At 43.7% G+C, this 14,985-nt stretch overlaps 1 protein-coding gene across 4 annotated transcripts in view; it reads left to right on the top strand.

Moving 5' to 3' along the window:
• The window catches only part of ST3GAL3 (ST3 beta-galactoside alpha-2,3-sialyltransferase 3), a 369,376-nt gene that overhangs the window by 93,956 nt on the left and 260,435 nt on the right, over positions 1-14,985 (top strand). The window contains exons 6-7 of one of the 4 annotated variants that reach the window (XM_084637378.1): positions 1,181-1,228; positions 4,180-4,314. The exons of 2 other annotated variants lie outside the window; for them this stretch is intronic. In XM_084637378.1, coding sequence (XP_084493504.1) covers positions 1,181-1,228; positions 4,180-4,314 — 183 coding nt within the window. The remainder of the gene's footprint in view (positions 1-1,180; positions 1,229-4,179; positions 4,315-14,985) is intronic. One more of the 4 variants, XM_084637379.1, reaches the window with a different exon arrangement.

Below are 14,985 nucleotides of genomic sequence, written 5' to 3'. Positions count from 1 at the left end.
TAGCCGTATTTAACCTTCATAGGCAAGCTAGGTCTATGTAGACTCTCTTGAAACACTCAGAGACTGAGTGTCCCCATAATTGTAAGGACTTTTAAAGGAGAAAGGGCTCTCCAAATACCCAAATGGGATCTAAAAAGACCCAGTTTATCACAGGATGACTTGATCACATTCTGTAAGTGCCTACATGGGGAACAAAATTGGATTATACTGTAGAATCCTCTTCAGTGTAGCAAACAAAGGTCTAATGAGATCCAGTGGCTGGGAGTTGGAGCTAGACAAATTCAAACTAGAAATAAGGTAAAATTATTTTATACCTCAACCACATCTCCCAGCAATGGGGCATTATTATTAACTATTAAAGATTTTTTTAAAATAATGTGTATTCTGGCTGTGCCTACATTTTGAGAGTGCTGTCAACAAATGCAGGCATGCCCAGAAAAACACAGTCCATGGCGCAAACAGGATCAGCATTCAAATCCCATTTTTTGTATGATATAGATAGCAAGCTGAAGCTTCTCCTGCTTCTCAGCACATGTGAATCCTCTGGGTGCTCCAGCCATTAGACTTTTGCTGCGCTACACAGCTAAACAAATAAATAAAACCCATGCTGAACACAAGTGTACCTATCTGTCAGGTTTCACACGTGTACATCATTTCTTTTTCATCAGCTAATCACCATCTGAGATTCTCTAACTTCAAACAGCACCCTGCTTTTGCTAGATACCTGTTGTTCTCTATAACACTAGGGAACAGTGGACATGCATACCTGACTGGTGAAGAGGTTCATGTTCCTCCTGATGAAACACAACAAGGGGGATTACCTCCTTAAAATGAAAGAAAAAGGCAGAGTACTGCAAGCAAAACATTGCAATGACTTGGAGTTCTCTGCCTTGTAATGGCAATGTGGGTATCTCTCAGAGTGACATCCGTAGGGCATAGATGCCGGACTGTGGTGTATTTGCCCATGATATTTTCCAGATGGCATGTGGTTCCTGCCCCAGTACAACTAAATGTACTCGGAAGGTGTGGATTGATTCATATGCACATTAAAATGTGTTAAGAATGTTTCTGGAGTATGCAGTCTCTACATGATAAACGGGGAGAGGAAAGAGAAGCCTCTTGTAAACAATTCATGGATTTATTTAAAAGGGGAAAATGAACTTCTACTCTTGTGTTACAGATTCAATGGTTCTTTCCTTTGACTCCGTTGGACGTACAGTAGGCTCAGGTACAACATCCCCTTCTTCCCCCTCTATCTCCCTCACAAAAAGGCTTTTATTTAATTAGACTTGGTAGCCATGTTGGGAGGCAGATAACAATGAGTCAGATCTTGGTGCAGGATTACATTGAAAATTGGCTATCTAACCAAACTGGCTAAATATATCCTTGTGTTAAGAGCACTGGAAATGTCAAGGGACTTATTGTAGCAGGAGGTCTTGTCTGCATTTGAAATGCTACAATGGCAAAGCTGCAGGAATGCAGCTGCATTGGTTTAGTGCTTCCGTACTACTACCTCCGCCGATGGGAAGAGTTCTCCCCCCAGTTTAGGTAACCCACCTCCCTTAGAGGCGCTGTCTACACAGAGACTTAGGTTGGCATCGCTACATCCGTCAGGGGTGTGGATTTTTCACATGCCTGAGGGGCGTAGATGGGTTGATCTTATTTTCTAGCGTGGGCCAGCCCTAACATGTGAAACCACTTCCAATACTCAGGCCACGTCCACCCTAGCACTTTTTTCAGTATAACTTACGTCCCTCAGGGGTGTGAAAAAAACAGCCTCTGGGTGACATAAATTACACTGACAGAAGCACCAGTGTGGACAGTGCTATGTCTGCAGGAGTCGCTCTCCCGCCGCTCGTCGGGGGTGGTTTAATTATCTCAAGGGAGAGCTCTCTCCTGTCCGCATAGAGTGGCTGTAGAAGTGATTGTGCAGCTGCATCGGCACAGCTGTGCCGCTCTGAGCTTGCTGCTGTAGATGTGAGGTCAGGCAGAGGAGTTGGGCGCACACAATGCAGTTAATGGACCGGTTTCCAATGTGAAAGACATTGAATTGATGTTGCCCACTGACTGGGGAACAACGGTTTCATTCTCCCAGGAGAGTTTCTCAGCTGGACATGCGATTGAATTATGTGAGGGAAGGAATGCTCTGCGGAGGGGAATTTCTATAGTTTCTCAAGCAGGGCTGTGATCTTGTTTTCTGCAGAGCTAATGAACCCAAGGGGAGCGTCTGGATGACCACATTCTGGTTGCCCTCTGAGTATGACCATGTGTATTACTGGCCATCACATAATTACATTGAAGCAAAAAGCAAAATTGAAAGGTTCTTTTGTGCTTGGGCTGCTTCAGGGAACTAGTGACTGTTAGTTTGGCTGCCCACAGCACACCATGGACTGAAGCTCAGGCACAGTGTCCTGAGGCAGACATTTCTACAGCCTAGCCACCACTGTGGCTACAATTCAGTTGACACTGTTTATAGTTGTGTGTGCAAAGTACCCACACAGGGGTTCTCAAACTTCATTGCACTGCGCCCCCCTTCTGACAAGAAAATAAAAAATTGCTACATGACCCCAGCAGAGGGGACTGAAGTCTGAGCCTGCCTGAGCCCCATCGCCCCCGGTGGGGGTGGACCAAAGCCGAAGCCCAAGGGCTTCAGCCTCGGGGGTCCTGTAACCTTAGGTCTGCTGCCCAGGGCTGACACTGAAGCCTGAGCCCTGTTGTCCAGGACTGAAGCCCTTTGGCTTTGGCCCCAGGTGGTGGGGCTCGGGCTTCAGCCCTGGGCCCAGCAAGTCTAACATCAGACCTGGCGACCCCATTAAAATGGGGTCACAACCCACTTTGGGGTCCCGACCCACAGTTTGAGAACCGCTGACCTACAGTATTAGTTTGTGAAACAGAAGTCTGAAAAGACTGGGAGAGTCCTTTAAAAAAGTTTCAGTATAGGCATGACATGGGCTTAAACATGTCCTTTTATAGCTGCTAAAAGTCTGACCTGATTACCTTTCCTTTTCAAAAACGAAATTTGCTCCTGGATTTCTTTTGTCCGATACTCTTTCCTCCCAGGTTGGTAGGAATAGTTTGCTGCCTTCCAGCATGGTACTAGTCTTCTGCCTGCACGCTTATCAAAGAAAGCCTGCTGCCTGGCACGAACAGTGAAGCTTGTGCAGAGAACTCGTACTTATCCCGGCCTTGGTGTCATTTGGTTCATTTTTAAGCCCGAAATGCATTCTGATGTTCTTTCATCATTCTCTAGCAAGCTGATCTGTCAAGAGTGCATGATCCGATTCAGGAACAGCTTAGGGTTGCTGGCACCGTGTGCAGAATGGAAATGACGCCAGGTTTTGGTAAAAACAGTCTTCTTGGTGCTTTGCATTAACCCTTCCCACAAACCCTGCCATACTAATGGCTGTGCAGAGTTTTCGTTAATACTCAGATGTGGGCAAGAATGGAAAAGATTAAAAGTATATGAAATCTCTGGGTGAATTCAGAGGGGCATAATTTGATCTTGGTTTCCCCTGAATTATTGCTTAGCTACTTACCAGTTTTAAAGCATAGTTAAGTCCATGGATAATTTGAGTTTGGCATACCTTTACAGAATCCTGACCGGTTACTCATCAATGTGGAGTTACAATATTAGCTTCCTATGTGCCAATTTTCTATGAATGTTAAAAATAGGAGTATTATGACCAGAATGGGGTGTTACAATCTGAGAGAAGATAATTAGAAATTTAATTTATTCATGAAAAAACAAATTCTGTTGATCAGTGTCTCTGAAGTCATGTTTTTGTGAGGAGTGGGGAACAAGTCTAGTTGTAAGCAGGCTGGCTTGCTGGGACTTTTTGAAGAGACAAGTCTCTGCCCTCTGATTTATTACATCTCAGGGAGAGCAGTTGGAGTCCTGAGGAGGTCAGTAAAACACCCTTCTGTAACTCCATCTCCCCCAACAAAATCCAATTTCTCCCTTCTTATTATAAAGCAATCTGCTACTCAGGAGAGAGGGGCTCAGAAATGCCCAAGAGAACAGGTTTTCCAGAGATCTGTATGCTAAATTGCCCTTGTATTAAACACCTTGGATTTATTACGCTGCAAGTTCTATCTCACGCTGAGAATTGAGACCTGTTGTAAGACATCACTCTGTGTGTGGTCTCTGCCCAGCTGAGGGTAGCTTTCCTTGTTAAACAGGAAGGAGAGAGAGAGAAACTGTGACTCTTTTTCTTCCGCCGTCCATTCCATCACACCTTGCTGCGAACCCAGGAACTGGCAGTGCCCAGAAAGAACCGAAAGAAGCTATAGCTGCACCAGGCCCAGCCATTCCGAGTAGGTGTTGTTTCAGGTCGGGGTATAAAAGGGGGGAAAAGTTGAGTATATAAAAAAAATAGTTTAATAAATTAATTATTCAAGATGAATTAGCTGTCAATCACAACATCATTCCTAGGATTTCATATCATTTTAAACAAGCACAAGGAAACTTTCTGTTGTTACCTATCAGCTCCATGTTCTTGGGGAACCAGGGCACAGCGTCCAGCCTGTCTGACTCACGAAAGACCTTCCTGACCCCTCTCCCCCACTCCCAGCCTCTGCTTGAACCAAAGCCAATCAGAAGCAAGACTTACAAAAAGCAATGAAAAGGCGGTGGAAGACCCATCTAAACCCCTCGGGACAAGGGTGACAGCTTGGAAGTGCTGCTTGACCCAGCCTACCGAGTCGAGGGACATATAAGGGGTCAGCTTAGGAGTGCTGATTAACCAGGTCCTCTTAGACAAACTCTGTTAATGTGTGTGTTTTGTGTTTGTCTGATTCTGGGGCTGGAAGAACCCAGCCCTGTGGAACCTAGGTCCTGGTTAGCTCCATTGGGAGGGGACTAGAGCTCCGTATGAGAACACAAGTGACACAAACAGTACGTTGATAGAATTACCGAAACAACCCTCCTCCCGAAGAGTAACCCTAATAAATGAGCATACCCCAAAGTAATGGGCAGACTGAGTTCTTCATTTAACTTTTTAGAAGTGCTCAACTATAACCACTAATTCATGTCTTTCCATGGCCAGAATAATTTCTCTTGAATTGACTGTAAGACTTCACCTTGTTTTTGTATTTTCTGTTCTGTGTATGTGCAATTCTCAACTTTCAGGAGTGCCAAAAGACTGCTGCACTCTTAACTCTTCAGCTGGTGGAGGTCAGGGGCAGTCAGGATAATGCTGTGAAACGTGCAGAAGGTTTGTCCGGCGGTCACTGAGCGCCTACCTATGTGTTGATTCACAGAATAGCATTGGCATGGAGCCTGTGGCTAGCTGATGTGCTGAGAGATGGAGGAGTGAGGTTTAGAAGTGTAAAAAGACATATGGCCCTAAATAAAGGGGTCCCTGAGGCCACATCACGATCTTGTCTGATAGTTGGGGCTGGATGTTTCTGGGGTTCTCCTCTGGCCCATGCGTCAAAGATAAGATCTTGAGCAGCAAGGGAAGGTCCATACTTTAGTCCTGGGTGTGTTGTCAGGACCAGCTTTTTAGTTGGGGCCAGACATAAGAAGAACCCGTATTCTGAACTTTGGGGGCTCCAAAGCAGAAAACAAGGAGAGCGGGAGTTTGCATGGGACCTGGAGTGGGCGCTAAGTGCGTTTTTTATAGTTGCTTTGCTTTACATTCAGATGCTGGCAGCACCCACTTAGAGCTTAAAAATCAAATTTATATCTCCACTAACTTTGTCCAAGAGGTTGTTGGGGTTTTTTTCTGTCTGAGAGCAAGCAGATTAATTGCTCTGCTCTAGGCCTGGGGAGGTTAAAGGTGCATTGAAGATATCTTTCCCTACAAAGACTGCTGGAAGCTATAGAGTGACCTTTACTCACCGCCTTGCTAACAGGTGGATTGAAAGCGATAAGAGTTTTGGTACACTATACGCCTGTGTGTAAATCATATCTGTGCACCTGAATTGGTGTCAGAACGTGAGTGTTGATCCACCGTTGCCAACTTTCACGCTGTAAATAATAAGCGCCCAGACTGTCACAAGAAGCCAAAAATCAAGCTAATCCCATTTCAAAACAAGGCCAAAACAAGCCAATCCCTAAGAACCCCAACACTCTATGTGACTAGATCTCCCTGGCATGCAGTCTGGGACTGTGGGGGCCCCCCCCGTGCTCTCTCCCTACCTTGCCCAGAGCCGATAAAAAAAAAAAGAAGCAATAAACAAGTCAAACAAGCTACAAGCCAAAAACTAGCCCACAAGCAACTCACAAGCCAATTAAGCCAAAAACAAGCCCGATTTCTGCGTTTTTTTCATGGGTTTGGCATGCCTGGTTTGATCCCAGCAGTACCCTTTGGTATAATAGCAACCTCTCTCCTTACTAGCGTTACATTGCTGCTACGGGAGGGTTTGATTGTTGGCTGGTTTAAACTGCTCTGTTCAAGCAATTTAAATAGTGTACAGGTTTTGAACCTCCTGCATATTTTAAGGTAACCGTAATCTGTTGGTTTCTAATCTGACCCTTCTCCTCTGGGCAGTAGTGTGGACTGATGAATATAAAGAGGGTTTTTCAAAAATGCTTGAGTGATTTAAGAGCAAAAGACCTTTGGGGATTTAGGTGCTTGTGAAAATCCCACCCAAAATGTACCGTCAAGAAAAGCATGAAACAGAATGCAGTACAGAGCTAAGTGTCAGAAAGAGAGTCTGGGATCCTAAATGGCAAATTTTGGATGGACCCCTGTGATCAAGTACTGACTGCTTAGCCGTTGCATGTTTGGGGCTGTGTTGATGTCCATAGCTCCTTCTACGGAAGTCCTGGACCCTGATTCTTTTCTTCGGGAGAGGCTGGAAGGTGTTTCTTTCTGTACATCCAAATAACTGAAGGAGATGTGGGGTGGGAGGAAATATGGCACCTTCTTTTGCAGCAGCCTGCTCTTTATTCCCTAAGGAACACACAGGGTTAATTTGGTGGGTCAGAGGGTTTTGTTTAGTACAGTGGATTTTGGCAGTTTATATTTACTTATTCTGCAAAACTGCTTTCCCTTTTTGTTAATCTTTGATTAATGGGACTCACTTCCTATTTTGTTTACCTGACTACAGACTAAATGGGAGATGGTGGATTTTTGCCAGTGACTTTAATGTGCTGGTTGTCTGGTGTAGACAGTCTTTTCATGACTTGGCCAACATATTCAGTGTCACTGTCTGTTCCCTCACCACTCCTGTTGACCGTGCAGAGGTGAGGGTGTCCATTCGGAAATGCTGAGAAGTGGTTTATAATGGATCTTACAATAATAATACTTCAATGTCATTTTTCTTTGTCTTTGGTATCTCTAAAGATTGTCAGCCTCCCCTGTAGGTCACTGAGAGCTCATGCACATGACTTTTTTATTAATATTATCTTTGATTTTTACTAGGAAATATGATACAGCTTCTAAAATGGAGAAACAAATTCTCTTGAAAGATTGACTAAGGGATCATTAACTGTATTTATGCAAGTGGACACATGGCATTGAGTGAAATAACAGTTTATTTTGCAAAGAATGTGAATGGATTTAAGCAGATAACTTCTTGGGAGAATAAAGGGCATATGCAGTTCATGGGGTGAAATCTTTCACCTTCATATCGGAATTCATTGCCTGAATTCAGTCTAAACCAGACTAACAGATTTTCCTGTCTATGGAAGTTACTGTAATTTATTAGGAAAGGAAAAAACTCTCAAGATGTACACATTCCATTCACTTTATTACGAAAACTGGAACCTCTCAGACTTTAATAGTACTAAAACATTGGGGTTGGAATGACATCACTTGTCTCATCCTCTGAACTAATGAAACTTGCGCCTATTTTGAGGGCAGGGTCGTGACTAAGGCTTTTGTCATGGTTATTTTTAGTAAAAGTCACAGACAGGTCACAGCTTCCTGAATTTTTGTTTATTGCCTGTGACTTGTCTGTGATTTTTGCTTTTCTGGCTCCATGGTTTTCTCCGCCACCATGGTAGCTTGGAGCTGTGGGGTTCCCCCTCTGCCCATGGCAGCTGGAAGCTGCAGGAGGGGGGGGGGGCCCTCTGCCCACGGCGGCTGGGAGCTGCAGGGTGACCATATTTTCCAAAGAGAAAATGGGACACCCCCAGCCACTCACCCGAGGCGTCCCCCCTCCCCTGGCATGAGGCTGTCCCCCGTTGCTGGAACCTTGCAGGAGGCCTCCTGTCACCTGTCGCTGGGTCCCTGCCAGGGTTCCACGAGCTGCAAGTTCCCGAGTCCTGCAGCCCCTGAGACTGAAGCAGGGAATGTCATGGAGGTGTCTAGAAGTCACAGATTTTGCCCGTAACATAAACGTAGCCTTAGTCATAACTGCTAACTAGAGACACCTCTCTTGATGGATCATCCATGGAGTGGGATTGACGACTGCTTCTCAAATCATTGCTCACTTGCTCTTCTTTCTGGTTGGGGGATGAATTACGTCATCACTTTGTCTAATGATGAGGACGTCTCCAGTATTTTGCTTTCTACAGCATATAAAGCCGGGCCAGATGTTTTAGGGGCCACCATATCAGGGATTACAGTGAAAAGCACATTAAGGGATATTACTTGCTTTTGCTGCCAAATTTGGAACAATAAATAGGAGTCGCATGATTTCTGGTGTCACTGGTATTCTCAGGGGGTTGGTGATAGGGTATGGAGTCTTTCCCCTTGAGTTCACATGTTTGAGTTGCAGCTGTGTTGGTAGGGATCAAAAATCATTGCCGCCAGATGTAACCCGTGGAAAATGAAGTATTGGTCTCAGGGTATTGGATACTTATTCACATTCGCTGGCACGATTATTGGCAATTTTAATAGACACTAAACGGGGATTATTATAGGCTGAGCTGGTAATGGCTTTCTACACTTAAGGTTGCCCAGCACGTCTCATTATTAGACCCTGTTTTCAGTTGCTTGTGACGGTACCAAATTTGAATTGTAGGGATTGAAATTTCCTGTGCTAGCTCGGCGCCTAGGGCTGAAATTTTGGGAAAGTTTCAGAAAAAAGGTTCAGCCATTCCTGAGAACAAGATGTGGGAAAAATGCATGGTTTTGTCCATGTTTTTAAAAATAAACTTATACCTGTTTCTTTGAGGGAAGCTCTAGTACCTCCTGTACTTTACAGAATTTCATGTTCTGACTCCAAAGGGGGATCGTCACCGTGGTATCAGGGATGGGCCTTTTGCTGTGCCAGTTAGAAACAGATGCCAAAATTTGGCCAAGTTTTGTAAGTCTTTGAAAAATCTCAAAAAAAGAACAGGAGGACTTGTGACACCTTAGAGACTAACACATTTATTTGAGCATGCGCTTTCGTGAGCTACAGCTCACTTTCAAATAAATTGGTTAGTCTCTAAGGTGCCACAAGTCCTCCTTTTCTTTTTGCGGATACAGACTAACACGGCTGCTCCTCTGAAACCTGAAAAATCTCAGTTCACGCATGACCAGTAGAGACTTGTTAGAACTTGACAGCTAAATTCCCCAGGTTTCTACATGTACTGGGCGTGCTCCAGACTAGGGTTGCAGGGGCTGAGCAGGACTTCCTTTGCCATTGCTGCTCCTGACTGCTGTGCCGCCAGGTGCAGGAACGCTGAACAAGGAGACTGTCTTCTGCTCTCAGTGGTCCACCTGCTGGGGCTCAGGCAGTGAGCCAGAGGAAGCTGCCTGACTTGAATGCAGAGGGAACAGACTGGGAAGAGGAGCAGTGTGGGGCAGATGAAGTAGGAGCTGGGGGTGGAGGACTGGAACTGGGCCAGAAGGCTGGGCCTGGGATAAGTAGATCAGACCACCTTAATTCTGGCTTTTCCTAACTTTTGAGTGCTTGGTTTTGCAATCTTAATGTTTTTTTTTTTAAAAAAACACTTTTTGTGTTTAATTTATTTATATAACCCTCCAAATCATGCTACGTGCTTTTATAGCTTTAAACAGGTTCCTGCACCAAAGAGATTGCAGTCTAAGCAGTAGGAAAAGGAATCAACTCGAGTCCCTCTTGAGCTTCCCCCAACACTTTCAATATTACCTTTCTTTAATCCGGACCTATGTTAAATATTGAAGTTATTTAACCCTTTGTTTCCCCCTTCCTATTTTAGTTACCTTTAACCCACTTACTCCTCTTCCTCGCTGATTCACATGTATAGTGACCCTTAGCCTATCCCCTTGCAGTCCTTCCTACCACTCCCTCTAAACAGTCTTCTCAATCTTGATGGAGATTGAACTGCACCAGGGCAGGGTTGACACATAGTTGGGGAGAACTGTTACTGCAAGAGGACTTTAATCTCCTGAGTTGTCCAACTTAATTCCTCTGACAATCAGTAAAATTTAAAATAACAAAAGAATTGGACTTGCCTTCCCACCATACTGTATAACAAGTTTAAAACTGTAATTCCATATGTAGGCCCTGATTTGTAAACGAGAAGCAATTCTTTCTCTATTTTTGTGGCACAAATCATTCTATTCACAGTTATCAAGTAGATGTTGAAGGGGTAGCACTTGTGCCTTCTGGCATGATTATTTCTGGCTAAATGTTTCAAAATCAGACTCATAGTTGGAGGCCAAAAATACTGTGAGCCAAATTCATCCCTGATATATTGACTTCAGTTGAGTCCACACCAGTAAAGAATTTGGCCCACTGTGTTTCTATATATCTGTGTTGCTATCGCTTGTTAGGGGGCTTATTCCTTCACCCACTTACTTCCCTGGTCCTTCTCGCATGAACAGAGAGCAACAATACCCAAAGTCCAAAGGTGCAAACAATTCTATGTTTATTGGGGTGAACTTCCAGCAAGCATGATTCTAGTTTCCTTCCTTAGTATCCTCCTTCCCAGCTCTGACACCACAGAGCCTTATGCCTGTGTCCCTGTTCCCATTCCTACCCTTAGCCAAACATGATTCCAACTTCCTTACTCCCATTCCCTGTTCCCATTTCCCCCTTTAGCAAAACATGATTCCAATTTTCTTACCCCCATTCCCTGTTCCCATCTCCCCCTTTAGCAAAACATGATTCCAATTTTCTTACCCCCATTCCCTGTTCCCATCTCACACACCCACATGCCCACCCCCACCCAGTCACTTCCTCATTGACTACAGATTATATAGTAAAACTTGAGTTCTGCTTAGCTATACCTTAACCAATCATTTTCCTGAAATTTAACTAACCAATCCTAACATATTGTAACATGATTATGTAACCAATTATATCCCACCACCTTAATTAGTTTACACCCAGCAAAATTAATTATACAGCAGACAGGAACAATCACAGAACCAGACAGAGATTATACAGATAAACAATAGCAAAGTGGGAACTACAATGACAAGACAACACAGAAGTGAGGATTTCACATCCCAGCTATTGATAAGTGAGTTCTTGCCAGACAGGATGCTATCAAACTAAGTTTCCTTTTACATTTTCTAGGCACTTCCCTTTCTCTGGAGGTGATAGGAATACAATCCTGTCCTGATAGTGCCTAACAGCCCAATAGCACCTTATTTCAATGTGACTAGTTTGGAATGTGAGGATGTGACTGTTCGCTTCCCAGTTTATGGCTGCCTCTGCTGCTTAGCCAAAGGCCTGAGCCTAAGCACAGGGCCACAAACTGTCACAGTAAGAGAAGGCCCTTACACCTGCAGACAGTGATTTCTTTCTTTTATACCTCTAGAACTAGCCAAGCGATAAGAATACACCTAAATTCTTAGAGTATAGGCCTTTACAGACAGGCCTGAATATCTATATCCTAACACTGCTGTAAAACACAAATTTGAAAACTTGTATTTAGTTTAATCCTTCATGTCCTGGGACCGTCTGTTTGGGTGGTCTGTTCACAGTTTACAGACATTAGACTAAGCGCTTCCCACTCACAGACCAGCAGCTGGATTACTGTACGATGCTTGGGAGAAAGGTCCATATTTGTGCCAGCATTTAACTTGGCACAGGATTTGCATCATTTATAGAGATTGCTATGCTTGGCTGTACTTCTGTTTGTATAGTCCCTATTATACTTTTATTATTAAATTGTTGACAGCTATTAGGTTCTGATTCAACTCTGGTCTTCCCTACAGTATATAAACGTGTTTTATTTCTGACCTGAGGCGATCTCATGTTCTTCTGGGGTTGGAGGAAATTTATTTCCCATGTTCATTCAATTCTGGGCTTCCCCACACTACTCTGCCGTCCTTGGTCAGCTGTGGACTATAATTTCCTAGCATGAGTGAGAATGCAGTCACCAGATCTGTTCAGTTACATCTACCTCTCAGCATACTGCTTCTTTAGTATATTTCCCCTGTGGCTGAGAGGGGAAACCCTTTTCCAGATTCTCTCTCATACTGTTCTGCCAGTGAACCCACAGTAAGAATCTTTTTATTTGTTTGTTTATTTTAATATCTTCTTTTTTGGCATGTTATCATCCATTACAACAGGAGTAATGTATGAAATACAGCCACAGTGCCTTGGAATTAGTGGGAAATCCTGTTGTCTACACCAGAGTAGCATGAGAGACTATAGACTATGCAAATAAGCTATTACCAGCAGGAGAGTGGGGTGGGGGGAGAGAGAACCTTTTGAAGTGATAAACTCCCATTTTTTCATGGTCTGTGTGTATAAAACATCCTCACTGCATTTTCCATTTTATGCATCCGATGAAGTGAGCTGTAGCTCACGAAAGCTTATGCTCAAATAAATTGGTTAGTCTCTAAGGTGCCACAAGTCCTCCTTTTCTTTTTGCGAATACAGACCAACACGGCTGCTACTCTGAAACCTATGCAAATAGAGAAATCTGAGGGGCATCGCTCTCCGAGGGCAATACTGAGTTAGGATCAGGATGTGTTTTCCACACAAAAAGATGATGGTGAGGGCTGTCTAAAGAGAAGGACCTGGTTCATCTTTTCATCTTAAAAATGCACAAAGACACTGTAGTGGTAGGTGTAGGATAAGATTCTAGATAGAGCTTCGGGACTGTTAAGGCTACAAAGTACGCTCTATAGTACTTTGAGAATGGCTCTCCTGTTTTACCACCGGAGTATATAATGTGCAGTGACTGGAGACTTGATTTTGTATTAAAAATATGCTAAGCATAATTTAAAATAAGAATACTGCATGGACTTGGGCAATGTCTACACTGCACTGCAGTGTGGGCTGTGGGGGTGCGAGTTGCACAGCACAGCAGTGTGTTGCACTCCAGCTTCCGTGTATAGACACGGCTGATGCAAACTAAAAGGTGCCTGGTGCGTGTCTCCACGCAGGCCAGTCAGAGTGCGTCACTCTGGTGTGCTGTGCAGTTCACACCCCACACTGCAGCACAGCGTCGACAAGCCCTAAGACTGCCTAGGCGCTCAGATTTCCAAACCTGCTGTCACATACTGCTTTAGTGCCCCCGTTGTGGTTGATTCCAGTAGTATGTATGTTAATTATAAAGCCTCTGCATCCACGCAGCAAAGGGCTTGCTTGTACAATTGCACAGTATCATAAAGGCAGGTTAAAAACGAAGCAAAGTAAAATAAAAATCACCTTAAAATTAAAAGTGGATGAATATCTATGTACTGTGTAGACATAGAGAATCATTGTGTTCTTGTTTGTTCAGTGGAGCCTGAACAAAGAAGTCTTGTGGTACTGGAGTCTTGCGCTGAACAGTAAGGGTTGACTCTGACTGTGTTTGAATGAAGTTTGTACCTCAGAAAGGCCTATAAAATGAACTTCTGTAGCAGAACAGACAGCACCAAGTTTCTGACATCAAAGAGCTATCACAGGTGCTTATCTCTGAGTGCCTCATAATCTTTTAATGTATTTTAGCCTCACACCACCCCTGGGAATTAAGGCAGTGGTGTTGTCCTTGTTTTTCAGATAGGGAACTGAGGCAAAGCAAAGTGACTTGCCCAAGGTCACGCAGGGAATCTATGGCAAAGCGGGGACTTCAACTCAGGAGACTCAGCCCTAGGCTGGTGCCCCAACTGTTGGACCATCCTTCCTCACTGTTAGTAAAGGTTAGGTCTATAAATAGCCATTGGTAGAAACAGAGGAATTCCCAGAGGCCCGTCTAGTCTAGTATCCTGTCTCTGACAATGGCCAGTTCCAGATGCTTCTGCAGGGTGTTTACATCTTCCTCTGTAGGAGGTTGTGAAATAAGCTGCCCCCCACAGTAGGCCTCAACCTGATCTCCAGTAATTAGAGATTGGCTTAAGACCTGAAACACGAGGTTTAATATCCCTGCCAATCTTTATCCTTAATTGTAACAACTCTGGATATTTTTGTTATCCATACAATTCCTTTTGAGTCTTAAATTCTTGGCTTCTGTGTGGCAATGAGTTCCACAATTTAATTACATATTGTATGAAAAAGAATTTCCTTTTTTCAGTTTTGAATTTGCCACCTTTTAATTTGATTGACTATTTCATTGTTCTTGTATTATGGCCCTGGAAGGACAGAAGTTTCTGATCTATCATCTCTGGATCATTGATTACTTTATACACTTTTATTATTCATAGATTCATAGTTTAAGACCAAAGGAAGGGACAGTAAGATCATCTTGTCTGACCTCTTGTGTATCACAGGCCATTAATTTTCACCCACTTATCTCTGTATTGAGCCCAATAACTTGTGTTTGACTAAAGCACATCTTCCAGAAAGGCAGCCCGTCTTGATTTGATCATGTCCCATCTTATTTGTCTTCTCTCTCAGGGTAAGCAATCACACTCTCTTCAATCTTTCTTCATATGAGCCTTTCCTGTGCCCTGGATCATTCTCCTTGTTTTTCTCTCAACTCCTTTTACTTGAATCTTTTTGAGATGGGGTGACCAGTTCTGCACACAGTATCCAGGTGCGGCTGCACCACTGATTTATAAAAAGGCATTAGAATACTCTCACTGGTCACTATCATATTCCCGATTTTTCCTAACATTGTGTTTGTTTTTTTGACCCCAGCTCCATGTTTGAACAGAGGTTTTCATTGAGCTGTCTGCAGTCACTCACTGGTCCCTTTCTTGGGTTGATTCAATTAATTTAGAACTCTGTAAGGTGTCTGAG

The sequence above is a fragment of the Lepidochelys olivacea genome, assembly GCF_965140295.1.
Source record: "Lepidochelys olivacea isolate rLepOli2 genome assembly, chromosome: 8".
Lineage (NCBI taxonomy): Eukaryota > Metazoa > Chordata > Testudines > Cheloniidae > Lepidochelys > Lepidochelys olivacea.
The sequence above is the reverse complement of the archived record's forward strand: the minus strand, read 5'-3'. Positions and strand labels throughout refer to the sequence as shown.